General features: G+C 45.6%; 1 protein-coding gene across 4 annotated transcripts in view; it reads right to left on the reverse strand.

The window, feature by feature from the left end:
• Positions 1-24,936, reverse strand: part of DIS3L2 (DIS3 like 3'-5' exoribonuclease 2) — a 393,028-nt gene that overhangs the window by 103,394 nt on the left and 264,698 nt on the right. For all 4 annotated transcript variants that reach the window (XM_072637426.1, XM_072637425.1, XM_072637427.1 and 1 more), the window contains one exon: positions 8,632-8,865. In XM_072637426.1, the coding sequence (XP_072493527.1) occupies positions 8,632-8,865 (234 nt within the window). The remainder of the gene's footprint in view (positions 1-8,631; positions 8,866-24,936) is intronic.

Raw genomic sequence — 24,936 nt, forward strand, 5'->3', positions numbered from 1 at the left:
AAGCATGTACCTCATAAGAGTTTAGCACATTCTCTTTGTTAATAGTAGTTAGTGACTTGTCATAGCTGGATCCTAGCTCCCAGGTCCTCTGACAATGGGAAATGGGGGGCACTGGGAGCTTTCTCTGTCTTTCCCGCCCCTTGGCAATTAAAACATGAAGACAAGGCTCCGGGCTCTTTTCAGTTGAAAATGTGCTGCATGGTCCAGTACCTGACTTCTTGCTGACCTACCTCCCCCTCCACCTCCTCTTTCCCAAGTTCCCCACTCCCACTGCACATGAGGCTGGGAGTTTTCCATTTTCAGCTCTCCACAATGTGCCAATGGCAGCCAGTCAAGGGGGCTTGGTGAAAGCTTCATTAATAAAAACAACAAGGAAATTACCACAAAGAGCTTTCACACACACAGGAATTCCAAGGCCTCAGGAGCCCTGGCGACCCTGGAGATCCATTTTCGGGGCCATATTCTGGATGGGCCCACAGCTGTTATCAAGCCAAGACCTGCTGTTCTGGCTCTTGTGTCTCAGCCATCACTTCCCTGCCAGTGGAGTGGAAAATTGAAGTGGGAGACAATGGGGAGACTTTCCCAGCCTTCTTTGTTTCATGTTTCTTGGGCCCAACCTCATTTTTCATGTGGGCCCTCAGTTATGGTGACACCAAGTTACCCCACCAAAGGGGAGAGTCAACCAGCAGGCTCCTTCCCAACCCCCAGCAGAGGAACCCAGCACTGAGCTGCTGCAGCTGGCATCAAGACAAAGGGCCTCTTCTCAAAAATACTCTCTTCCTAATCCCAGGAGCTTTGAAGGGAATAAAAAAGACATAGAAAAGCCCAGGGGACACTGGGTGCAGATACCTGCCTCCACATCTAAAGGAGGGGATGATTTAGTTCAGCAAGCTTAGATTAGGTCAAGGAAGTGTAAGCCGCCTCCTCTGGCCTAAAGCCCAGGGCAGGAAGCTGGAGACACATGTGGAGACACACAAGGGAAAGAGCCCCTGGCCTCAAAGACAGCGCATTCTACAGGGCCATCCTAAAGAACCACAACCAAGAAGCAGGGACTCAAGTGATGAGTGCCTGACCAATGTCCAGCTGTCATGGGCTGAAGGGGAGGGCTCCATCCCCAGGGTGTTGGCATGCTAAAGACAAGCGTTCTCAAAGTGTCTGACTGATACACCAGGTCCTGTGGATGCCCAAGAATGGAGGTGCTGATGCTATGCAAGGCCAGTTTTCCATGAGTGAACCCCAAACTCTCTGTGCCTACAGCTGTTCTTGGATCCGCTGGGAGCACACTATGCTTCTACCCTCAGTATTTCAGAGGGGTGAGGAAGTTTGCTGAAAGTCAAAGATTTCTCTGCAGAAAGACTGTCCAAAGGCTGAAAAAAAGGCCATTTGTGCAAGGGAGGCAAGGGCAAGCAGCGTCCCTGAACAGGAGACAGTATATTCCCTTCACCAAACCACAAGAAAACTGAGGGACAAAGTATTTTCAGCTACTCATCTCCATTGGAAAGGACTGAACCAGGCAGTTGGCAAGGTGCTTCTTGTCCTTGGGCCCAGGCCTGATTGAGTCTGGAGGCCAGGGAAAGTTCTAGGGCTTAGGACCTGTCTCGTACCATGACACACAATGAAATGCAACTTAGTGGTGATGTCACACCGTGGAAAAAATAACAGTTAGAAGCTGCCTCTGCTCCCTCGAATTGAGAGAGGTGGAGACATCACTCATGGGCAGGCCAAGGCAATCACAATCACTCTTCAACTGAATCCTCAACAGGTGACGCCTGTCAGCCCTGCAGATGCTATCCAGACAACAATGGCCCTGCTTTCTCAGTCTGGGTTTGATTCAGGGAAGAGACGAGTTGTCCTGGGGTCTCCTGTGGCTCTTCAGTGAATGCCACTTTCTTACAGGCAGACACCACAGTTTCACAGACATGATCCCACTGGATCCTCATAAGAGCTCTACGAGGGAGGGATCATTTCTTATGAAGAGACTGAAGCTCACAGGGGAAGTGACACCCAAATCCAGGGCTAGAGAAATAAAACTTCTTGTCTTGAAGGTTCTTTCTGCTCTAAGCCCAGCAGATAGGGCAGAATGTCCCTGAGTACTGAGGCAAAGGAATGAGGATGCACAGAGACAAGAAATGAGGGCAACTACACTAGGCACCTAGCTCTCTAGAACAGCAGACCCCCAACATGGGGAGAGTCAGCCATGAACAGAGTTACCAAGGCTGCCCTGAAACTGGTCAATTCACTCACCTGCCAGGGGAGCAACAATTTGTGCTTCAGCATCCAGCAGGACCGATGACTTCATTTGCTTTCTGGCCACTGATCCCCTCCTGGAGCTGGTTTCTCTCATTTGTTGGGTTCCTTTTCAAGTGTTTTAGTGAAAGGTCCCCCTTTGCTCTCTCCTCCCTTGCAAGCCTTCCAGTAGTGAAACAAACAATGCAAGGGGAGCTTGGCGGGCCAAGGTCAAGCCTTAGAAGCTTTGAGCTAACTGGACACCCAGGAATGTGATACACTGAGCCCAAGGAGGCCTTCGGGATCCAAGTTCAGGAGGTCAGCCTCTCTTCCTACTCCCATCTAGCAGAACCCTCCTTCCAGCGTTCCCTTGAAAATCTTACATGCCCAAAGTTGGCTTTTATTACTAGACCAAAGCAGGAAACACTAGTCTCTAGAAAACAATCACAACACATACTAAGTGCACCATCCATCAGTCAGTCAGCAAGTAATGATTAAACCCTTATTATGTAGCAGGGAGGTGGCACAGTGGATAGCGTGCCAAGCCTGGAGTCAGGAACGGATCTTCCTGATTTCAAATGTGGCCTCAGACACTTACTAGCTGTGTGGTCTGGGGCAGGTCACTTAACCCTGTCTACCTCAGTTTCTTCATCTGTAAAATGGGCTGGAGAAGGAAATGGAACTTTTCCAAGAAAACCCCAAACGGGATTATGAAGACCCAGACGTGACTGAGAATGAGCGAACAACCACAAATGTAGCAAGGACTTCACTAAATGCTAAGGATGCAAAGAAGGGCAAGAGTAATTTGTGCCTTCAGGGACCTCCTATTACACGTAAGTAGGTAGGACATACAAGATCTGTACAGAGCAGATGGGACGTGATCTCAGTGGGGAAGGCCCCAGCAGCCTAGGGGATCAGAAAGGATCCAGAAGGGACTTGTGTGTGGAAACAAGGGAGACAAACTTTGCAGGCAATTCAAGAACTGTGTGGCAGCATTGCCATCATCTGCCACTCTGTCAGCCATGGGAAGATGAAAGTGGATAAAAAACCTTCTATTTCCCAGACTATGACATGTGGCCAGAGGCAACCCTTGCATGTTGTCCCTTAGTAGAAACAGAGAGAGAGAGAGAGAGAGAGAGAGAGAGAGAGAGAGAGAGAGAGAGAGAGAGAGAGAGAGAGAGTGTGTGTGTGTGTGTATGTGTGTGTGTGTGTGTGTGTGTGTGTGACAGAGAGACAGAAACAGAGAGACAGGGACAGAGATGCAGAGGGACAGAAAGCCAAAGAACTGGGCCTGGAACTAAGGTGGTGTCAGTAACCAGGCTGGACCCTGATAATAAACAAAAAGCACTTCTTTAACACTGCTATTCTCCTAGTGGTGTTCTGTGCTTATAAATCATCACAAAACACTCTGGGAACTACAATGATAAGTCAGCATGAGAGTGATGGGAAAATGGAGGACAATCCCAGAACATGGTGCAGCCTAGGGGGGCTGCCATTTGAGACCAGTACTTACGATGATTAGTCATCACAAGCCTGTGCCACCCTTGGGTCTCCGAAGTGGCAAAGACGGCATTTCTGATGCTGTTAAAATGGGCTAGCTCAGGTGTCCCAGAGAAAGGCCAGTTTGGGAGCCTGGGATGCATGTCCCCTCTAGACAGACGTGCACCAATGAAGAAATGGATTCATAGCACCAGAGTGCTGCTATTAAGCCTGATCTCTCCTATCTTGTATTGGACGAGTTGATTATTTAGACTCAAATGAAAGATTTTACGTTTGTCCTTATTGAGTTTCATCTCATTTAATTCAGTCCATCATTCTAGTCTGTCAAGATCTTCCTGGATCATAACTCTGTCTTCAAACACATAAGCTGTCCCTGGGAGCTTCAGTTCATATGCAAATTTGCTAAGTATTGTAATCTCTACCTGTAAGAACCTGGGGGGCCAACAGGGCTGAAAACAAAGCCCTCCGAGGTACTGCTGCCTCCAAAACAACATGAAGATATTCGTCATACTCATTTTCAGTTGGATCATTCAACCAATTCTAAAATCAACTAACGAGACCATGAAAATCTATGGAAGATGATCCTGCTATTGTGAGTCTGGGGGATAGAGGGTTGCTGGAAAGTACCCGTGTGGCGAAAGCTGTTGGAAACCCTACAGTGCTCCGGGCCCTGATCCCCAGGACAATGTTCCTGCCAGTTCAGCTGCTTACCAAGGAAACAGATGGAATGAAGGCTCTGGGAATGTAATGTGGTAACCATTCATATAGCCACAGAGATCACTGCTGAAACCAGGCGAGGACATGGCCTTCCAGAGACAATTATGAAGTGAAATGACCGTGGATGCTTGTGACCATAGCCCCCAACACACTTCATATGACCAGAGGTAAGCAGCAACCAGAGAGCCAGAAGTCACCATCCCAGAGACCAATGAATGCCCTGGATTAAAATTCTCTGTAGAATGCCAAGACCTATCTAAATCCTTTCATGTCTGTCCTTGGGACAGAACAGAGAGAACAGAGAAGGAAAAGTCCCTCACCCAGGAGTCTGCTTCCCTTAGACCTAATTAGACTGAAGCCGGCTGATCTTGCACACACTGGGCTGTTTCTCTGACCCTCCTGACCATGCCAGGCAATGATCTGATCTGTGGCATGAGACTCAAACCAGAGGGTTTAAGTTGTTAGTGATTGTCACGAATGACCATATACTCAGGGGAATGATAGTTACAGTAATAATTATTAAAATGCCTTATGGGTATAAGGCACCTTCATACACATTTTTTAATTAGATCCTTACAAAAATCTCATGAGGTGGGGAGTCCAAGAGTTACCTTGAGGAAATGGGAACTGGTGCAGTTTAGTAACTTCCCTGTAGTCATACAGCTAAGAGTGAAGGCTGGGACCTTGCACCCATGGCTCCTGCCACCACACAACTTCCCTTCATGGCACTAGAGGCACAATGTTCTTCTCTGCAGGAAACAGCAAGGACTGAGATCCGATAATGGGGCGGTTGACTTCCAGCTAACTACATCCAAATGTTGAATGCCAAAGGTGAGCCCCTCCAAACACCCAATGATGGGCAGCTGAGAAGAGGGAGGCCACTTCCCTTTACCACATTCACCACATTTTGGGAAGACCAACCTGACAATAGGACAAAGGGCAGAGCAGGAGTGGGGAGAGGGGCACTGGAGACAGGTGAGTGAATCCAGACGCTAGAGGCGGCTGAGAATGGCAGCAGTGGCCTTGAGGAGGAAGGGTCAGGGCGTCAGACCACCACCAAGCACAAACTGGATCTGGTGCCAGGCTGGGGGAGTAGTAGAAAGAGAAAGGCAGTGGTGGTGGCGGCAATGTGACTGCACTTCAGGTGACATGGTCACTAAGAGTGGATGAAAAGAAACAGGAACAAGAAAAAGTACAGGATGTGAGGCCTCCCGAGGCTACCTCAACATCAGCCTGACCCCAAGGAGCCAGAAAGGAGTGGAAGTCTGACTGGAAAACAGCCCTAATGTCTTTATAACAGGAAAAGTGATGTCATGAACGTCATGAATCCTTCCAAAGCATGCCTTTATCCACAAGAAAGAATCAGAGACTGGGCACTGAAAACAAAATGGAAAACATCCTCTCCTCTGGATCTAAAACTCTCTGTATCTCCTCCAAGATTTCAATGGACTCCTCAGGTAATCAAAATGACAGGCACCAGATGGTCAGCTCCTTTAAGCAATCTTCTGGGCACCAAGTGGACCTACTGTGGAAGCTGTGGACCCATGGTCAGCTCCAAGGAGCAGGGGGGTGGCAAGCACGGCAACCAATCAACCATTGTTTAAATTTGCAGAGTATCAAAAAACCTGCCCCCAGGGAGCTTCAAGTCTGCTATGAGAGGAAGGGCACTTATGTAACAAGATAAACACACAGGGGAGTAGAGTTCTGGTCTCCAAGACATAATGACATTAGATAAGGTCCCAAAGAGGAAAATTTTATTGTTGTTGTCTAGTCACGCCTGACCCTTCATGACCCAATTTGGGGTTTTCTTGGCAAAGATACTGAAGTATTACCATTGCCTTCTTCAGCTCACTTTATAGATGAGAAAACTGAGGCAAACAAGGTAAAGTGACTTGCCCAAGATCACACAGCTACTAAGTGTCTGAGGCCAGATCTGAAGTCATGAAGAGGAGTTTTTCTGATTCTGGGTCTGGTGCTCTACACACTATGGCACAATGGAGAGAGAAGGGGGAGGAAGGGAAGAAAGGGGGGAAGGAGAGAGGGAGAAAGAGAGAGAAAGGAAGGAAGAAGGGGAAGGAAGAAGGGGAAGGAAGGAAGGAAGGAAGGAAGGAAGGAAGGAAGGAAGGAAGGAAGGAAGGAAGGAAAGGAAGGAAAACAGAAAACCTGGGGGGCTAGTTCAGGGGTTTACCACATAAGGACAGTACACCAAAAGGATAAGACTCTCTAAGACCAGCACATCTGGGTAGCACAGTGGGTCATCACATGACCAATGCAAGTGTTGGCTTGACTTGACTTGCTTGGTAGAGTTCTAACTCAGCTGTAGCCTCTGCAGCCACCAAGGAGGCAGTCAGGCAAGGTTCTATTCCACAACTGATAAATGGTCACAGGATATGAAAGGCAGTTTTCAGAGGAAGAAATTAAAGCTATTTATAGTCGTATAAAAAAATGTACTAAATCACTACTGATTACTGAAATGCAAACTGAAACAACTTTGACGTGCCCCCCCACACACACACACATACACACACAAAGAGAAATGACAAATGCTAGAAAGGATGTGGAAAAACTGGGACACTAATAAACAGCTGGTGGAGTTGTGAACTGGTCCAACCATTCTGGAAGATAATATGGAACTATGTCCAAAGGGCTACAAAGCTGTACATAGCCTCTGAGTCAGCAATGCCAACACGACCAGGTCTGTATTCCAGAAATCAAAGAAAAGGAAATCAAGGGTATGCCTATCCAGTGGGGAATGAAATGGCTAAATAAGCTGTGGCACATGACTGTGATGAAGTTTTGTATTGTGCTATAAGAAATGACTGGGGAGTGGTTTCAGAAAATCATGGCAAGACTCACATGAACTGATGCAAAGTGAGGTAAGCAGAAGCAGGAGAAAGTGCATACAGCAAAAAGAGTCCTGGGAAGATGACTAACTATAAAAGACAACTCCAAAAGACTCCCAATGATGAATGCTCTCTGCCTCCAGAAAGAGAACTGATGAGCTCAGCAGGCAGATTTGGCTCATTTTTTCGTGCCATTTTCTGTGACATGACTAATACAGAAATGTGTTCTGCATGACATCACCTGTATAACTGGTATCACACAGCTTGCTTTCTCCATGGGTGGGGGATGAGCAAAAGGGAGAGAGAATCTTGAACTCAAAATTTTAAGGCATGAGTGTTAAAAATAGATGAACAATTTAAAAAAAAAAAAGAAGGCAGCTAGGGCAAAGGTATTGTCTTTACTTATAAATGAGGTTCCTCAAGCCCAAGGTCCCATGACCAACTAGTGGCAAAGTTAGGGCTCTAACGTAGATCTCCTGATTCCTATTCACCAACTAACACCACTCTTCTGAGTATTCAAGGTGTTTATAATCCTACACCAGGTCCAAGGGCTAAAGAGAGATGGCCAGAATGGCCCTGACCCTCAAAGCAGCTGCAGCTTAGTGGGGTGACAGAAAATGACAAGTGCTTTACACATTTGACTAGGGAGTCTGACTCTTCCTTCCAGCAAATCAGAGACCACGGAAGGTTTCTGCTCAGGGAGCAACACCAAAAAAAACAGTGTTTCAGAAATGAAACTGGTAAAATCATGAAGGACAGGATAGCACAGGAATAATGTGACAAAGAAAGTAGAAAGGCAAGGAAGAAGGAGGGTGTTCCTTAATGCTCCTGATGGAAGGAAGGAAGGGCTTTGAGTAGGGTGGTGGAAGAGAGGAGGGCAGGCATCTGGCATGCGCTGATACATCCTGGCTTCTTGACTGGGGGACATTCCCCTCACCAGTTAAGCCTTAGGGTATCCAGGGCCATTTGCCCTTCACAAGACATGCCTGACAGCTTGAATCTCAAGGTGTGACTGCTATTAGGAAATGCCTCTCTGGGCTTGGGGGTGCCAGGGTCCCCCTCTCTTTCTCCAGCAGCCAGGAATTAAGGGGATTCAGAAGCAGGCAGCAGACTGGAGCTGGTCTAAAGGTAATTCTTATAGGAAACCAAGGACAAGCCCAGAGCACATTTTTCTTTCCTTCTTTTTAAAGCTCAGCCCTAGATCTGACACCAATCAGTCCTAGCAGGGATGGACCTTCCTCATGAGCAGTACAGGAGGCATTTCTGAGGAGGGGAGCTGCTCAGATGGGATGGGGTGCCCCTCCTGTCCACATCAGCTCCCACCATACTGGAAGGAAGCCCCAACCTGATCCAGACGAAGTGCTCCATCCACAAAGCGCTGCTGGCGCAGCTGTTTGGCGATCCTGTGAAGATTCAAGATTGCCTGGTGGATCTGCTCAATGGGGTGCTCTGCAGACACAGGGGGCAGCTCATCCTCCCGGAACTTCCTATCAGGGTGTTCAATCATGCTTTGGGCATGATCATAACTCAGTTTTGTACAGGAACAGATGATGGTTCTGCCAAACCACTCGTCAAGGATCTGTAAAGATAGGTAGAATACAGAGTTATTTTTGCTAGAAAAATCATTAGATTCCCACTTAGATAAGTACTTCATTCAATAAAGACCCAACAGAAAGACATGGATGAGCCCAGGAGTGGGGAGCCTGCAGCCTCCTTGAGTGCAGCCTTTTGACTGAGTCCAAGTTTGACAGAACAAATCCTACTGGTAAGAGGAGGGAAGCTTCTACAAGCTCTTCCCTTGAGCCCAGTAGTGTCCTGGGGGCCCCATGAGCAGTTCCTCCAACCTCTAAAGAAGGGTGTGGGGTGGGCCAGAGAGTTCTCTGCCACTCCTCCGTGCCTTCTTGGCTGTCAAAGCCAGGCTCCTTCCTTCCACCAAAGGCCTCTGTGGTCTCCTTTAGAGACTCTTCCTCTTTCCCTGAAGCTACACTGCACACCTGTCCATGACCTTACCTAGGACATGTCTCTTCTGCCCAGCAGAAAGCATGCTCTGAGGGCAGACGCCACCTCACTTTTCTCTCTGAGCCCCCACCACACACCACAGTGCCAAATATATAGTATAGGGGAAAGATGAGCCAACACATAGTTGGCAACAGTGGAGCAGAAAAGGAGTGGGCAGCTTTCAGAGGTTTGGTGTACAGCACTGCATTTGCTCATCTGGGTCAGAACACTCGCAAACACCAAAACTAGTTTGATGAAAATGATGGGAAAATTTAGAAGCTTCCAAATGAAAACGAGAACTTCACAGGATATGCCAGCAGGATAGTTCATCCACCACTAAGAAGAGAGCAATTAATTCGATCAAAAGTAAAGTACAAGCAAAGCTTAGAGAGATGCAGGATTCCTGATTCAGTAAGAAGGCAGATGAAATTCAGTTTTATGCTGACAGTAACAATCCAAAGCACTTTTATGATTCTCTGAAAGCTATTTATGGACCAAAAACCTATGGTGCATGACAACTACTCAGTGCTGATGGAGCCACGTTGATAAGTGATAAGGACATGATCTTAGAGAGATGGGTCGAACACTTTCATAGTGTTCTCAATACACCACCATCAATCAATGCTGAGGCCATTGACCATTTATGTCTAGTTGAAGTCAATCCCCCCTTAAGTGAACTTCCAACTGAAGAAGAGGTTTTGAGGGCCATTAGGCTCCTTTCATGTGGCAAAGCACCTGGTGCTGATTCTACTCCAGCTGAGATTTACAAGGTAGGGGGACCATTGCTCATACAAAAGTTAACTGAAATATTCCAGGTTATGTGGGAAGAGGAGGTTGTCCCTCAGGAGTTCAGGGATGTCTCCATTGTCCATCTCCATAAAGGTAAAGGGAATAGATTATCCTGCTACAATCACAGGGGGATCTCTCTCTCTCTCTTAGTCATTGTTGGCAAAATTCTTGCTAGAAACCTCCTTAATAGGCTAATTCTTCACCTGGAAGATGGTCATATACATGAGAGCCAGTGTGGCTTCAGAAAGGGCCGAGGAACGGTCTATATAGTGTTTGCTGCCCAACAACTCCAGGAGAAATGCCAGGAGCAGAACAGAGGTCTGTACACAACATTTGTAGATCTGACCAAGGCCTTTGACACTGTTAGTCATGAGGGCTTATGGAAAATTATGTCAAAATTTGGTTGGCCAGGGAAGTTCATCAGTATTGTACACCAGTTTCATGATGGCACGCTTGCCCGGGTTCTTGATAGTGGACAATGCTCTTGTGCCTTCCCAGTCACCAATGGAATGAAACAGGGTTGTGTGCTTGCTTTTCAGCATGATGTTTTCAGCCATGTTGTCAAATGCTTTCAATGAGGATGAGCATGGCTTCAAGATCAACTACCGTACTGATGGTAAGTTCTTCAATTTGAAAAGGCTACAAGCCAAGACCAAAGTGGAGGGAGTGTTGGTGCATGATTTTCTGTTTGCAGATGACTGTGCACTCAGTACAGCCTCCAAAGCTGAGATACAACAAAGTATGGATCAACTCTCTGCTGCCTGTGCTCATTTTGGCCTAATCATTTACACCAAAAAGACACAGGTGTTCCATCAGCCACCATCACACCATCCATATGTGGAACAATTACAACAAATGGAGAAGTTTTGAATGCTGTGGATAAGTTCACTTACCTTGATAGTGTATTTTCCAGGGATGTACACATTGACAATGAGGTTGGTGCACACATTGCCAGAGCTAGCTCTGTGTTTGGGAGGTTCCAAAGAAAAGTTTGAGAGAGAAGAGGTATTATTGGACTGACTACCAAACTGAAGGTCCGCAGAGCCATTGTGCTGACCTCATTGTTGTACACCTGTGAAACATGGACAGTCTACCAGTGCCATGCCAGGAAACTGAATCGCTTCCATTTGAACTGTCTTAGGAAGATTCTGAGGATCACCTGGCAGGATAAGGTACCAGACACTGAAGTCCTTGCTCGAGTTGAACTCTCAAGCATTCAAACTATGCTTCAGAGAGTGCAACTCTGATGGGCTGGCCATGGTGTTCAAATGCAAAACATAAGCTTGCCAAAAAGACTATTTTATGGAGAATTCACATGGGGCAGGTGATCATACTTTGGTCAGAAGAAGCAATACAAGGACACACACAAAGTCTCTTTCAAGAACTTTGGAATTGATTGTGTGACATGGGAGACACTGGCACAGGACTGCTCAGCATGGCCTGCCCACATCAGAAAGGGTGCTGTGCTCTATGAGCAAAGCAGAATTGAGATAGCACAAAGGAAAAGCAGGATGTGCAAATTTAGAGTATCCACCGCTAATGTTCTCTGGGCTATGTGTTAGTTGTTATCCTTCATTTTCAAAAGGACCAAAATGACATCACCATGATAAACTCAAGTTTCAATGTGTCCAACTGTGGTTGATCAAACCAATACAAGCTCAGAATGTTCTACCACAGGTAGGGCACAGATAGTCCATATGAATTTTTGGGGTGGATACTTCAAATTTGCACATCCTATGTTTACTTTGTACTGTCTCAATTCTGCTTTGCTCATAGAGCACAGCACCCTTTCTGATGTGGGCAGGCCATGCTGAGCAGTCCTGTGCCAGTGTCTCCCATGTCACACAATCAATTCCAAAGTTCTTGAAAGAGACTTTGTGTGTGTCCTTGTATTGCTTCTTCTGACCAAAGTATGATCACCTGCCCCATGTGAATTCTCCATAAAATAGTCTTTTTGGCAAGCTTATGTTTTGCATTTGAACACCATGGCCAGCCCATCAGAGTTGCACTCTCTGAAGCATAGTTTGAATGCTTGAGAGTTCAACTCGAGCAAGGACTTCAGTGTCTGGTACCTTATCCTGCCAGGTGATCCTCAGAATCTTCCTAAGACAGTTCAAATGGAAGCGATTCAGTTTCCTGGCATGGCACTGGTAGACTGTCCATGTTTCACAGGTGTACAACAATGAGGTCAGCACAATGGCTCTGCGGACCTTCAGTTTGGTAGTCAGTCCAATAATACCTCTTCTCTCTCAAACTTTTCTTTGGAACCTCCCAAACACAGAGCTAGCTCTGGCAATGTGTGCACCAACCTCATTGTCAATGTGTACATCCCTGGAAAATACACTATCAAGGTAAGTGAACTTATCCACAGCATTCAAAACTTCTCCATTTGTTGTAATTGTTCCACATATGGATGGTGTGATGGTGGCTGATGGAACACCTGTGTCTTTTTGGTGTAAATGATTAGGCCAAAATGAGCACAGGCAGCAGAGAGTTGATCCATACTTTGTTGTATCTCAGCTTTGGAGGCTGTACTGAGTGCACAGTCATCTGCAAATAGAAAATCATGCACCAGCCCTGCCTCCACTTTAGTCTTGGAGGAAGAGGAATATTCCAGATATGGAGGACAAGCAGAGATAAAGCATCTTATGTGAGGAGATCCAGGAAGGCCAGTGTCACTGGATCAAAGAAAAATGGCAGAAAGTAAGGTATAAGAAGACTAGAAAGGTAGGAGGGGACTGAGGTATGAAGGACTTCAAATGCCAAACAGAGCATTTTGTACTTGCTCCTGGAGGCAATAGCGAGTTAGCAGAGGAGTGACATGATCAGACCCTTGCTTTAAGAAAATCACTTTAGTGGATGAAAGATGGATTAGAGTGAGGAGAGGCTTGAGGCAGGTAGACACTCCCCTCCAAACCTCCCAGCAAGTCTGTTGCAACAGTCCAGGTGTGAGGCGATGAGGGCAGTGTTAGAGGCAAAAAGGGGGTGAGTTCAAGAGATGCTGCAAAGGTGAAATGGACAGGCCTTGATAACAGCTTGGATTTGAGGGGGTGAGAAATAGCGAGGAATCCAGGATAACTCCAAGGTTGTGAGTCTGGGGCACTGGGAGAATGGTGAAGTGCTCTACAGCAACAGGGATGGTAGGAGCAGGGAAGAATTCAGGAGGAAAAATAATGAGCTTAGTTTTAGAGAGATCTACAGCACATTCAATTCAAGATGTATGAAAGGTGGTTGGAGATACTAGATTAGAAGTCAGTCAAGGGGTTGGGGCAGGAAGAGATTTGAGAATCATGAGCATAGAGATGGTAATTAAATCCTTGGGAGTGGATGAGGTCAGCAAGGGAAGAAGTATGGAGGGAGAAGAGCAGAGGGCCCAGGCCAGAGTCCTGAGGGACACCTAGGGTCTGAGGACGTGATCTGGAGGAGGATACAACAAAGGAGAGAGAGAAGGAGCCATCAGAGAGGTGGAAGGAGAACCAGGAGGGAGGGGAGGTGTCCCAAAAACTTAGAGAGAAGAAAGTCTCAAGGAAGAGAGAGTAATCAACAGTCAGAGGCCGCAGAGAAGTCACAGAGGATGAGGACTGAGAAAAGGGCACTGGATTTGGCCACTCAGAGATCATCAATAACTCTGGAAAGGGCAGTTTTGGTGGAATAATGAGATCAGAAGCCAGAGTGTAAGGGGATAACAAGAAAGATGAGAGAAAATGAAGGTCTTTTCCAGTAGTTTAACAGAAGAGAAACTGGGTGACAGTGATTGATGGATCAAGTGAGGGGTTTTTCAGGATAGAGGAGACATAAACAGTAGGAAAGAAGTCAGTGGAGGAGAGATTAAAAATAAGTAACAGAGTAGGGATGACGAAGGAAACAGCCTTTTGGAGGAGGGGGAATGAATAGGACCACCTGAATAAGTAGAGGGCTTGACACTGCTCAGGAGTAAGGCCACCTCCTCATGTGAGACACAGATGAAGGAGGAGAGGAGCAGAAAGCATCTGAATGACAGGACATGAGGAAGAGCGGAGAGGAGGAAGTTCACGGTGAATGGCAAGAGAGGGGGAGCCAAGGAGGGTTTGAGGAGGGATTAAAAGATCTAGAAGAGCTACTGTGGTGAAGGGAGCATGAGTTAATGACGAAGGTGTGATAGAATCACCAAGGGACCAGGTTGTATAACATAAATTTGTAGCAGACCCAGTCAAAACAGTAGTGTGATTTTCTTCATGTTTGTTCAGCAGCACATTTGTAGGTATGAAGGTGACAAATAGTGGGAATGATCCAAGTCTGAGGTTTAATCATGAAACGACAGAAGGACTAAGGACTCAGAAGGACAGTGTGGAGTTCAGTTGGTTCCCCAAGGGGTCAAGATGAGGAGAAGAGAAAAGAGTGACCAGTGCAGAAGAGATGACCTTGGGGATAACTGAGGGATCAAGGGACTGGAGGTCATGGTGAGGATGAAGAGCGGGGTTATATAAGGAAGTCAGAGGGGGGGATGAACAGTCAGCAGATTCTGATCAGATGAAAGGATTTCAGAATTCTTGAATGTGGTGATGGTACATCTGTGGGTGTGACAAGATTCAGAGTATGACCATCTTTGTGTGTGGCTGAGGTGGGGTGGAGGAGTAGTCCATGGGTGGTGAGTATGTTGAGTTGAGTGGTTAGGGTATTTTAGAGACAGTCAAGGTGTATGATGAAGTCACTTCATGTGAGGGCAGGAGCTGGGAAGGAAAGAAAAATTGTAAACCAGATATCCAACTCCTTGAGAGAGAGAGCAGTGACCCAGGAGTCTATACACAACAGCTACCAGGATTTTGACTAGATGATAGATATGAAAAGCATGAACCTCAAAGGGGAAAGGTTACTGAGTGATGGAGAAAGGGGGAGAACCTGGAAGTGGTCATGGGGAACAAGATGTGTTCCATCTTTCCCTCCTTGATCTGCGAACCAGAGAGAATGAGCAAGGGTGCAGCAAGTCTTGGAAAGGTGGCCAGGGAAGATGCAACATAGGGGGAGCCAGGTTTAATAAGAACTAGCAGATGGAAGGAGCAGGAGAGGAAAAGATGTAGGGTGAAGGGAAGTTTGTTTCTTATGGAACGGGCATTCCAGGGGGCACAGTGGATGGGGTGGGTGGGGTTTGGTTGGAACTCTGGAGGGTTGAGGGGGACGGGAATGAGGAATTATTCCCATAGGAGGGGGTATGGAAAAGGGTTTTGGTCTACAGGGGTTCAAATATCCCAGGCAATGTAGAGTAAGACCTAGTATGAGATTGTTCAATGAGTAGAGAAGCACTTGGAGATCTAGAGTAAAATACTTTGGGGGTGGATCCAAGATGATGGAGTAGAAAGATGCACATACTCTAGCTCTTCCCCCACAGCCCATAAAATACCTTTAAAGAAGAACTCTCAACAAATTCTAGAGCAGCAGAAGCCACAGAACTATGGAGTGGAGGAGATTTCTGGCCCAGGGTGACCTGGAAGGCCAACAGGAAAGGTGTGTTGTACTAGATGCGGAGCAGAGCATGGCCTTGCCTGGGCCATGCTGTACAGAACCAGAGCAGTCCTCAGGGGCAGAATCCCTGGCAGCAGTAGCAGTAGCTGAGGTTCCGAGACCTCTCAACCCAGAGAAGCAGCTTCAAAGGTCAGTGAGAGAGCTTTTTCACCTCCGTGACAAGGGAGCAGGGTCCTCCCCTAGTCCCAGTCCCAGGCAGCAATGGCAGCACCAGCAGCAGGCAGCTATGGCTGTAGTGGTTGTGGCCCTGGCGGAACTGAGCAGCTGATCTGAACCTCAGCCAGGAGCCAGGCCATGGAGTAAACTCCTCTCCCTTGATTGTACCACCTTGGAGGAACTGAGAATTCACAGGTCCCCAGAGTATACCCTCCTCTTGAGAAAGGATCCCAAAGTCAAGTAACTGGTTGGGAAAATGCCCAAAAAAGGGAAAAAAATAAGACTATAGAAGGTTACTTTCTTGAACAGGTATTCTCCTCCATCCTTTCAGATGGGAAAGAAAAATGTTTACCATCAGGGCAAACCTAAAAGTCAAGGCTTCTGCATCCAAAACCTCCAAAATAATTATGCAATGGTCCAGGCAATGGAAGAGCTCAAAAAGGATTTTGAAAGTCAAGTAAGAGAGGCGGAGGAAAAACTGGGAAGAGAAATGAGAGCAATGCAAGAAAATCATGAAAAGCAAGTCAACAGCTTGCTAAAGGAGATTCAAAAAAATGCTGAAAAAAATAACATCTTTAAAAACAGACTAACTCAACTGGCAAAAGAGGTCCAAAAAGTCAATGAGGAGAAGAATGCTTTAAAAAACAGAATTAGCCAAATGGGGGAAAAGGAGGTTCAAAAACTCCCTGAAGAAACAGTCCTTTAAAAATTAGAATAGAGTAAAATATTTCTGGGATGGCAAGCAAAAGGTCAAGAAAAGAGCTAGGATATTTCATTATTATCAGTGGTTTTTATTCCTCTTTGACATTTAGTCAAAGAGGAATACCTTAGGGTTTAGAAATCACACGATACAAAGCTGAAACTAAAATCTGGGCCTGTCCCAAAGATCTAGGATCTCTTATCCTTCATCTTCCATATCCACATCACTAACTAACCCCTACCTATCTCCCCCCCACACCCCCTGCTTGAGCACACACCAGGTCTAGTGAATGCTCTTGTGAATGCTGACTGACACATGGGAAAGTAAGACTCTCAGGTAGGTCTCCCAAGGGATGCAGGAGACTGTTGGAATAGAAAAAGAAAGGGGTAAAAAGAGAGAGGATTATGCCAATGTAACCAAATAGGGCCCCCTCCCAGAGAGAAAAGGAGAGGGGGAAGGAGTGGCAGTTCTCATACTTTGATTCTACATTATTTTCAAATATTTTCCAAATTATTTCCAAACAATTCACAAAGTTGGAAAAAAAGCAAAACACAACCTAGCTGCGCCCACTCTGACCAGAGCAGGACTCATGTCATGTGAAACATAAAATCAGATAAAGAGGCTGCAGTGGGGGAAGGGGGGCGCTGTGGAGGAGAAACCAATGGACAGAGAGTGGTACCAATAGTATTCAGGTCTCCTACAGCTAAGGCCATATGCCCAGGGTCCAGCCTGGCATCCCAGCCACCTCTGTTCTAACTGGAAGGCCAGCGCTCCTCCCATAAGTCCGATATTGAAATCCTCCAAGCACTGGTAAAATTCAGTGCAGGAAGGCCCAGAAATGCTGCTGAGTCCACAGCCATCCCAAGCTCTCGTGAGAGAAAAGATCGATTGCTCCAGAAATGGTTGTTCTTTCCCTTCTCAGTGTACGCTATGCCTCAGCTGGCTCTTCCAGTCCTAAACTAAGGCAGAAAGGGTCCAGGCTCATCCCAGAAGGAGATGACTCAGGGCCCCACCTCAGGGCCTGCCCAGGCTCCTCCCTTATCAAGGTCAGCCTAGCATCCCATACACTTGGCTGGGAAGAATTTCTTGTAAGAGACTTTCTCCTACATTTTGGGGGGTGAGGAGGGCCAAAATTTGTGTCTCCTAGATTTTTGTGACCTTTTTCATCCCTATTCCTCCATTTTATTCCAAACCAAGAAATCTTCCTCCCTTCCTCTGATTTGTGCACTGTAGGCATTACATTTTGTATGGTTGGGTCCATCCTTGTGGTACTAAGACAAACCTTAAGGTCAGACCCTGCTAAGCTTTTTCTTCCCTCCAGTTAATAATCTATACTTCCTTCCTTCCTGTTTCTGTTTCCAAAAGCAGCTCCCCAGGTTTCCCTTCCCTTCGAGGTCCTTCCGTTCTGCACCCCTACACACAGTGGGCATCTGCACAGCAATGCGGGTTTGAGGCCTGTTTTGTTCCAAACTGATAGAGGGTCAGGATGCTTCAGGCCATGTAATTACAGTGCTGAGCACAGGAATCAATTACAACTCACTCCGCTCTCTCAGCCAGGGACAACAGCTAACATGTGGAGACCTTCCAGCAGATGAAATTTACTGAGTGTTAAAAGCCTCCCTTGCTTCCTCCTCTAGGCCACCAAATGGAAATCTGTTGCACTCGAATTAGTTCACTGGAACCCTAGGATTTCCAGCGGGAGTCTCCTCTAGCCTTATTGGGTCATCTGTTTATACAGTACCCCTCTTGTACATCTCTCTGTAGTCCTCTGGCCCACTCCCCAACAAGACTTCCCACCTTCTCTAGCCCTCAGCTCACAAAGGAGAGGGGAAAGATGACAAGGCCTTGCAGGCTGACAGCTACTGGTCACATGGTGATGACTCTGGACAGGAGGGCTCATAAAACTTAGGCCTGTTTTAAAACCTTGGAAGGTTAAGGGAACAGGAGCTAGCCTTTTTTTGGCAGATGCAGGAAAGATATTCTAAGAAAGGTGTTCCTGGCATGTGGAGAGTTGTTGGATTTTTTCCTTCTCAAATAGCAAAGCTAGGCCTGACACTCTTCTTTCAGGGAAGGTCAAAGAGGCTGCCCTGATCTGGCCTGATTGCTAAGAAGCTGAGACAAGAAGGCCTAAGAGGGAGAGAGTCCCAGGGCAGCCAGAAGGCCCCTGAACCAAGTTCAGCAAAGCCCAAACGTGGAGCTGGGGTCATGACAGAAGGAAACAGAGACACAAAAGACGTATAAAAAGTCACAAAGAGTTTCATTAACAAAATTCCTCAAAAAGGAGATCATGTCCTTCCTTTCTCCTTTTCCTAATCTCAGCCATGGGAGGAACTCTTTGAAGTCATCTCCATTCCCTCCATGTTAGACAACCGTGCCATCAGCCCTGGAGATGGAGCCAGGCTGGAAAAGCTCCCCAGAGCCAAAACTTCCAGGCAAGATCGTCACTAGAAGGAAGTCCCAACACCAGGAAAGGTGGGCCTAGACATGTGTGCTTACCTCCATCCACTGAAGCCTCTGTCTACTGAAGCTGCTACAATATGAAGATGAAAGAGATCCCTTTAAAAACTGTCTGCTGGGTTCAATTAGGTTTTGAAATGTACATTCTAACCAACCCCAAGATGACAGGTTCTTTAAGATATATCTGATCCATGCTGCCTTTTAAAGCCGCTGGAAGTCTGCAGGCTGTCTACTGTAAGTGGCTTCCAAAGGGAAGGAGGACCAAGGAATTACACTCCAAAAGTAGGTCAGGCTGAAAGCAACCCCTTCCTCACTAGGAAAGGAGCATCCAGAGAGCTGCAGCAGGGTAAAGGAGCCGAGATTCCTGCTTGGTTACCTGCTGGCAATCTCTGTTCAAGATGCAGTAGGGAGAGCCAGGAGAGTAGGAAGGGAAACTCCATTCATGTAGATCACAGTAATCAGTGACTGGGATGGGCATCAGGAAGCAGCCTAGTCTTGGAGCCCAGAGGAGGATCTGAGTCCAAAACCTATCAGACACTCATTAATTAGGTGCAGGACCCTGGGGGAGCAATTTAACCTCTCTCAGTCCCAACTTCCTCATCTATAAGAACATGATCTGTCTCCCAGATTTGTGAGGATCAAATGAGAGAGCATTTGTTAAATCACTATGCATAGTGCTAAATAAAAGCAAGTTATCATCATTAAATAGTGGCAGCTAAGTGGCCCAGTGGATATAGCACCCAGCTTGGACTCAGGAAGGTCTGAGTTCAAATACGACCTCAGACACTTCCTAACTCTGTGAGCCTGCGCAAGTCACTTTACCCTATTTGCCTCAGTTTCCTCATCTGTAAAATAAATAGCAAATTACTCCAGTATCTTTGCCAAGAAAACCCCAGATGGCATCACAAAGAGTTGGATGTGACTGAAAAACAACTTACATTATCATTATTTTTAGTCATTTAAAAATTATTAATCTCAACAATTAATTATGATTAATCTCAACAAAAACAAAATGTTTAAAATCTAATGTTCATGTGATCAGTACTCTTTCTACCAAATTTATATTTTATATTATATTCAAGGATCTGTGATTTCCCTGGGGAACATCTCTGCTTCTCCCAACAGAGAATGGCAGGTAGCTTCTCCTTCTCTCCATCCCTCAGTGTGCTTATTTCTGTAACGTCCAAGGTGAGGAGAGGTGCGCTACAATGAAGTTACAGCCCAGGGCTGACAAGGAGAAGCAGATGAGGAAGCACCAAGCACAAGTACCTGGCCCCTTCCCAGGGATGGGCTCCGGGCCTGGGGCTACTCTGGTCGATCCTGATAAAAGCACAGCAAGATGGATCAGGAGGGTTTCAGGAAGCCGAGAGCACTCTGAGGTTGCCAGGCAGAGGCCCCCTAGCAGCCTCAGCCTACGCTGGCTGATTTTGAGCTAGCAGGCCAGAGGCTCCCTGAAATCAGCAAGTTTAGCTATGACCGGCTACGCTGGCAGTAGCATCTCAGGGCTTAGATGTAATCCGTACAGGATGTGTTCTTCCTGTGAGGATAAACCCTCCTTTGCTATCACTGCTGCCAATACCAGGAGGCAGCTAGGCGGTGCAGTGCGCACCGGGTTAGGGTTGACCACGTGACCCTGGGCAAGTCATTTAACCTCTGCAGCCTCAAGCTCCTTCATCTGCAAAGTGAGGATGACAACAGTGACTCCCTCCTAAGGCTGTTGTTAGGATCAGATGAGATCATATGTGTAAAGTGCTTAGCACAGTGCCGAGCCCATGGTGGGCCCTAAATAAACATTGATGCCCACCCTCCTTCCCTACTACCACTCATTTAAGGAAATCTAACTTGTTACCCTGTTATTTTACCTAATTAATTGAAAGCATTTTTAAAACTCCACCACTAAAGACCTCTGCTGCTGTCTTGTCATGCCTAGCACTTTCTTCCTGTTCTCACTCCCAAGGTGGAAAGGTTCCAGGCGCAGAGCTTAAAGGCTCTCACTTGACAGAGGAGGGGGCTGAAGGAACATGCTGTGATTAGAACCCAGGGAAGCAATGACTTGACCCTAGCACCTTCTGAAGACATCATCTGTGCGAGAAAGGGGAGGGTCTATAGTGCAAAATCACAGATCCCTGAAGGGTTCAACGACACACTGACTGATAATATTTGTAAAAACAACAATTCCATTTGTAGTTGAGGAACACTCATCATGTCTGACAAAAAAAGGATTCACCAATGAGTTCACATACCACTGAACTACAAGCATTCTGACTTGAAGGGACAAAATGAATATAAGCAGACCTTGGAAAACATGTCCTTGTTTAGTCCTAAGAGCTGGCAGAAGGAATACATCTAAGCAGATAATTTTTAGTCACGTAGGGGGAAAATGGAAGTTCCTCCCTCTGCATCACTCAAACGTAGATTGCCAGTTTCACCTCAGACATTTTTAAGTGGCTTGGGAAAAGCCAGGGCAGGAGTTGTTTCAAAAGGTCACTTTCCCTCTTAGAAAGGAAAAGGTCAAAGGTCCAGAATATCAAGGGAATTAATGAAAAGAAATTCTAGGGAAGGTGGCCTAGCCCTACCAGATCTCAAACTATTACAAAGCAGCAATCATCAAAACCACTTGGTACTGGCTAAGAAACAAGGGTAGACCAATGGAATAGGTTAGGTACTCAAGATACAGTGCTCAATGATTATAGCAATCTACTGTTTGATAAACCCAAGGACTCCAGCTTCTGGGATAAGAACTCATTGTTTGATAAAAACTGCTGGGAAAACTGGATAACAGTGTGGTGGAAACTGGGCACAGACCAATGCTTGACATCATACACAAGAACAAGGTCCAAATGGATACATGATCTAGGCATAAAGATTGAGACTATAAACAAATTAGGGGAGCAAGGAATAGCGTATTTGCCAGATTTATGGAGAATGGAGAAATTTCTGACCAAACAAGAGAGAGAACATTATGCAATACAAAATGGATAATTTTGATTACATTAAATTGAAAAGTTTTTGCACAACCAAACACAAAGCAAGCAAGATTAGGAGGGAAGCAGAAAACTGGGAAAGAATTTTTGCAACTAGTATCTGTGATGAAGGCCTCATTTCTAAAATATATAGAGAACTGAGTCAAACGTACAAGAATACAAGTCATTTCCCAATTGATAAATGGTCACAGAACATGAACAGGCAGTTTTCAGAGGAAGAAATTAAAGAAATTTATAGTCATAGGAAAAAATACTCTAAATCACTATTGATTAGAAAGATGCAAATCAAAACAACTCTGAGGTACCACATCACACCTATCAGATTGCCTAACATGACAAAACAGGAAGATGATAAATGTTGGAGAAGATGTGGGAGAGTTGGAACACTAATTCATTGTTGGTGGAGCTCTGAGCTGATCCACCCATTCTGGAGAGCAATTTGGAACTATGCTCAAAGGGCTACAAAAATGTGCATACCCTTTGACCCAGCAATACTGCTTCTAGGATAGTAAACCCAAGAGATCACAAAAATGGGAAAGGATCCCATATATACAAAAATATATATAGCAGCTCTCTTTGTGGTGGCCAAGAACTGGAAATCAAGGGGATGCCCATCAACTGAGGAATGGCTGAACAAGTTGTGGTATATGAATGTAATGGAATATTATTGTGCTATAAGAAATGATGAATAGGAAGACTTCAGAGAGGCCTGGAAAGACTTACATGAACTGATGCTGAATGAAAGGAGCAAAACCAGGAGAATTTTGTACACAGCAACAATCACAGTGTGCGAGGAATTTTTCTGGTAGACTTAGCACTTCATTGCAATGCAAGGATTTTAAAAATTCCCAGAGGTCTCTTGAGGCAAAACACCTTCCACATCCAGGGAAAGAACTATGGAACTGGATTGCAGAATGAAGTAGACCATTTTCTCTTGTGTTATGTTTTGCTTTGTTTTCATGGTTTCTCCCATTCATTTTAATTCTTCTATGCAACATCACTAAGGTGAAAATATAAATTTTAAAAAAAATGTAAAAATAAGAATGTGTGTGTAGAACCTATATAAAATTATATGCTGTCTCAGGGAGAAAGAGGGGAGGGAAGAGGAAGAAGGGGGAAAGGAGGGGAGAAAATCTAAGATATATGGAAGTGACTGCAGAAAATTGAAAACAAATAAATTAACTTTAAAAATAAACAAATAGTTAACAGTGAAAAAAAAAAGACGGAAAAAAGGAAACGGTCTCAAATGAGAACCCAAATAGGGAGTGCTTTTCACAAATGAGCTCTGATCAGAAGGCCACAGCCCACTTCAGCAAGGGAATAAAGACTGATGAAATGAAAGGAGACTGCTTGAGGAAAAAAAGAGAAAAATATTTTTAAGGGCTAATACAACAGCACCAAAGCTCTAATTTTGTTCTAAGGAGGAAAAATGGAGGAAGCTAACCATTATGAATAGGCAATTTAAAAAAAGGCTTTCAGTGTGAAAACCAAGAAGAGGAAGGATCCAAAGAGTCAGAAGAGAACAATAACCTACTTCACATTAGGTGGAAGGGGGAAAATGGTGTCTCAAGAAAGAACTAAACAGCCTGAACTCATGGACTTCAGAAATCTGAATCTCTTTTTGAAGAGGGGGAAGTCAAACATTTTGAGAAGGAAGCAGCTGTTCATCCTCTAAGGATTTAAAGACACAAGCCCACTGGTGTGGTTAGGTAGGAAATCACCCAGGAAGGGTCAGAGGAAGAAGAGAAGAGAAGTGTACGGGGGACCAGTCACTTCCTGCTAAGAGTAAACAAAAATGGCATTTTTCAATCGAATGATTATAGAAAAGTGTGTAAATATATATATACATATCCAGGATATAACCAAGAACCTCCCAAGACATGTCAAAATGGGTAATTACTACCTTCGTCTGGAAAAATCACATGGTCATAAATGATGCCACCAAAACAAATCTAGAAAACTTTGCCAAAAATTATAAAGTGTTGAGCAAGAAACTAACAAGCATGGCAGCACGGATAATATGTTCATCACTGCTGCCAACTGAAGCCAAGGAACACAGAAGAGAAAAGACGTTCTTGGGACTGATCAGCTGGGGAAGGTTGTATTTGAAAATGAAAACATGTCTGAGGGTAACGGCATACGAATGTCATCCCTGCTGCCAAGGAATCCAGGGCTGGCAGATGTCAAGCTCAGGAGATTTGAGCTGTTCCGGTGTCTGCACAGAGTCTGGCACCAACATGGTGAGCCACTGGGCTGCCAAAGGAGAAATGAACAAATCCAGGTAGGACAGTTCCTATGCCAATCAGTAGTGGGATCAGGCCATGAGATCACTGCACTTCTTGGTGAGCAGGGAGGCAGACCCAGACTCCAAAAAAAAAGAAAGAGAATGGAATTTAGATTTCTGGTCCAAGGTTTAAATATGGGAATGACAGGCTTCTGATCAGGGATGGAGTATACTGAGCAAAGGCTGGGATAGAAGTTTTTGCCTGAAGTTTTGCAAATCTAATCAAAAGAACTTTTAAAAGGTTGAGGGAGGAGGAAAACTACCCATAATTCTCCATCAAATGAGGTAACAGAGAGAACTGAAAAGAATTGCTATTTAGACATTCAGAAGTTCACAAGAGAAAACAATCCAAAAAAAAAGAACTCAGGATCTTAAATGTCTATAAACAAATACGCCAAGTTTAGACAATAAACAGACTATCAATCCTAATCCAAGAAGGCAAATGTGAGGCTCGCTGGCATGAAACCCATGAATGGAACGTGGCTTGGATGGGAGCACCTTATTCCAAAGAAAGAGGACAGAAAATGGTTCGGGGGGAGGGGTGGGGGGGGGAGGGGGCACAGCTCATGTAAATCTAAGATCCCAAGCAAGGAAGCATGATGGGAATATTTAGAAGAAGTTCAATTAAGGGAGCGACAGGCACCGTTTTGTTACTGCTGCAGGGCAGCACATACACACCACCTGATCAGAAAGAAGAAAAAAATGAGGAGTCTGGAAAACAAATCACAAAACTGGCCAAAGGCAGGCCTGGTAGCATTGTGACAGTGCACTTCACTTGTCCAG

Source organism: Notamacropus eugenii, chromosome 2, assembly GCF_028372415.1.
Source record: "Notamacropus eugenii isolate mMacEug1 chromosome 2, mMacEug1.pri_v2, whole genome shotgun sequence".
In the NCBI taxonomy this organism is placed as follows: domain Eukaryota; kingdom Metazoa; phylum Chordata; class Mammalia; order Diprotodontia; family Macropodidae; genus Notamacropus; species Notamacropus eugenii.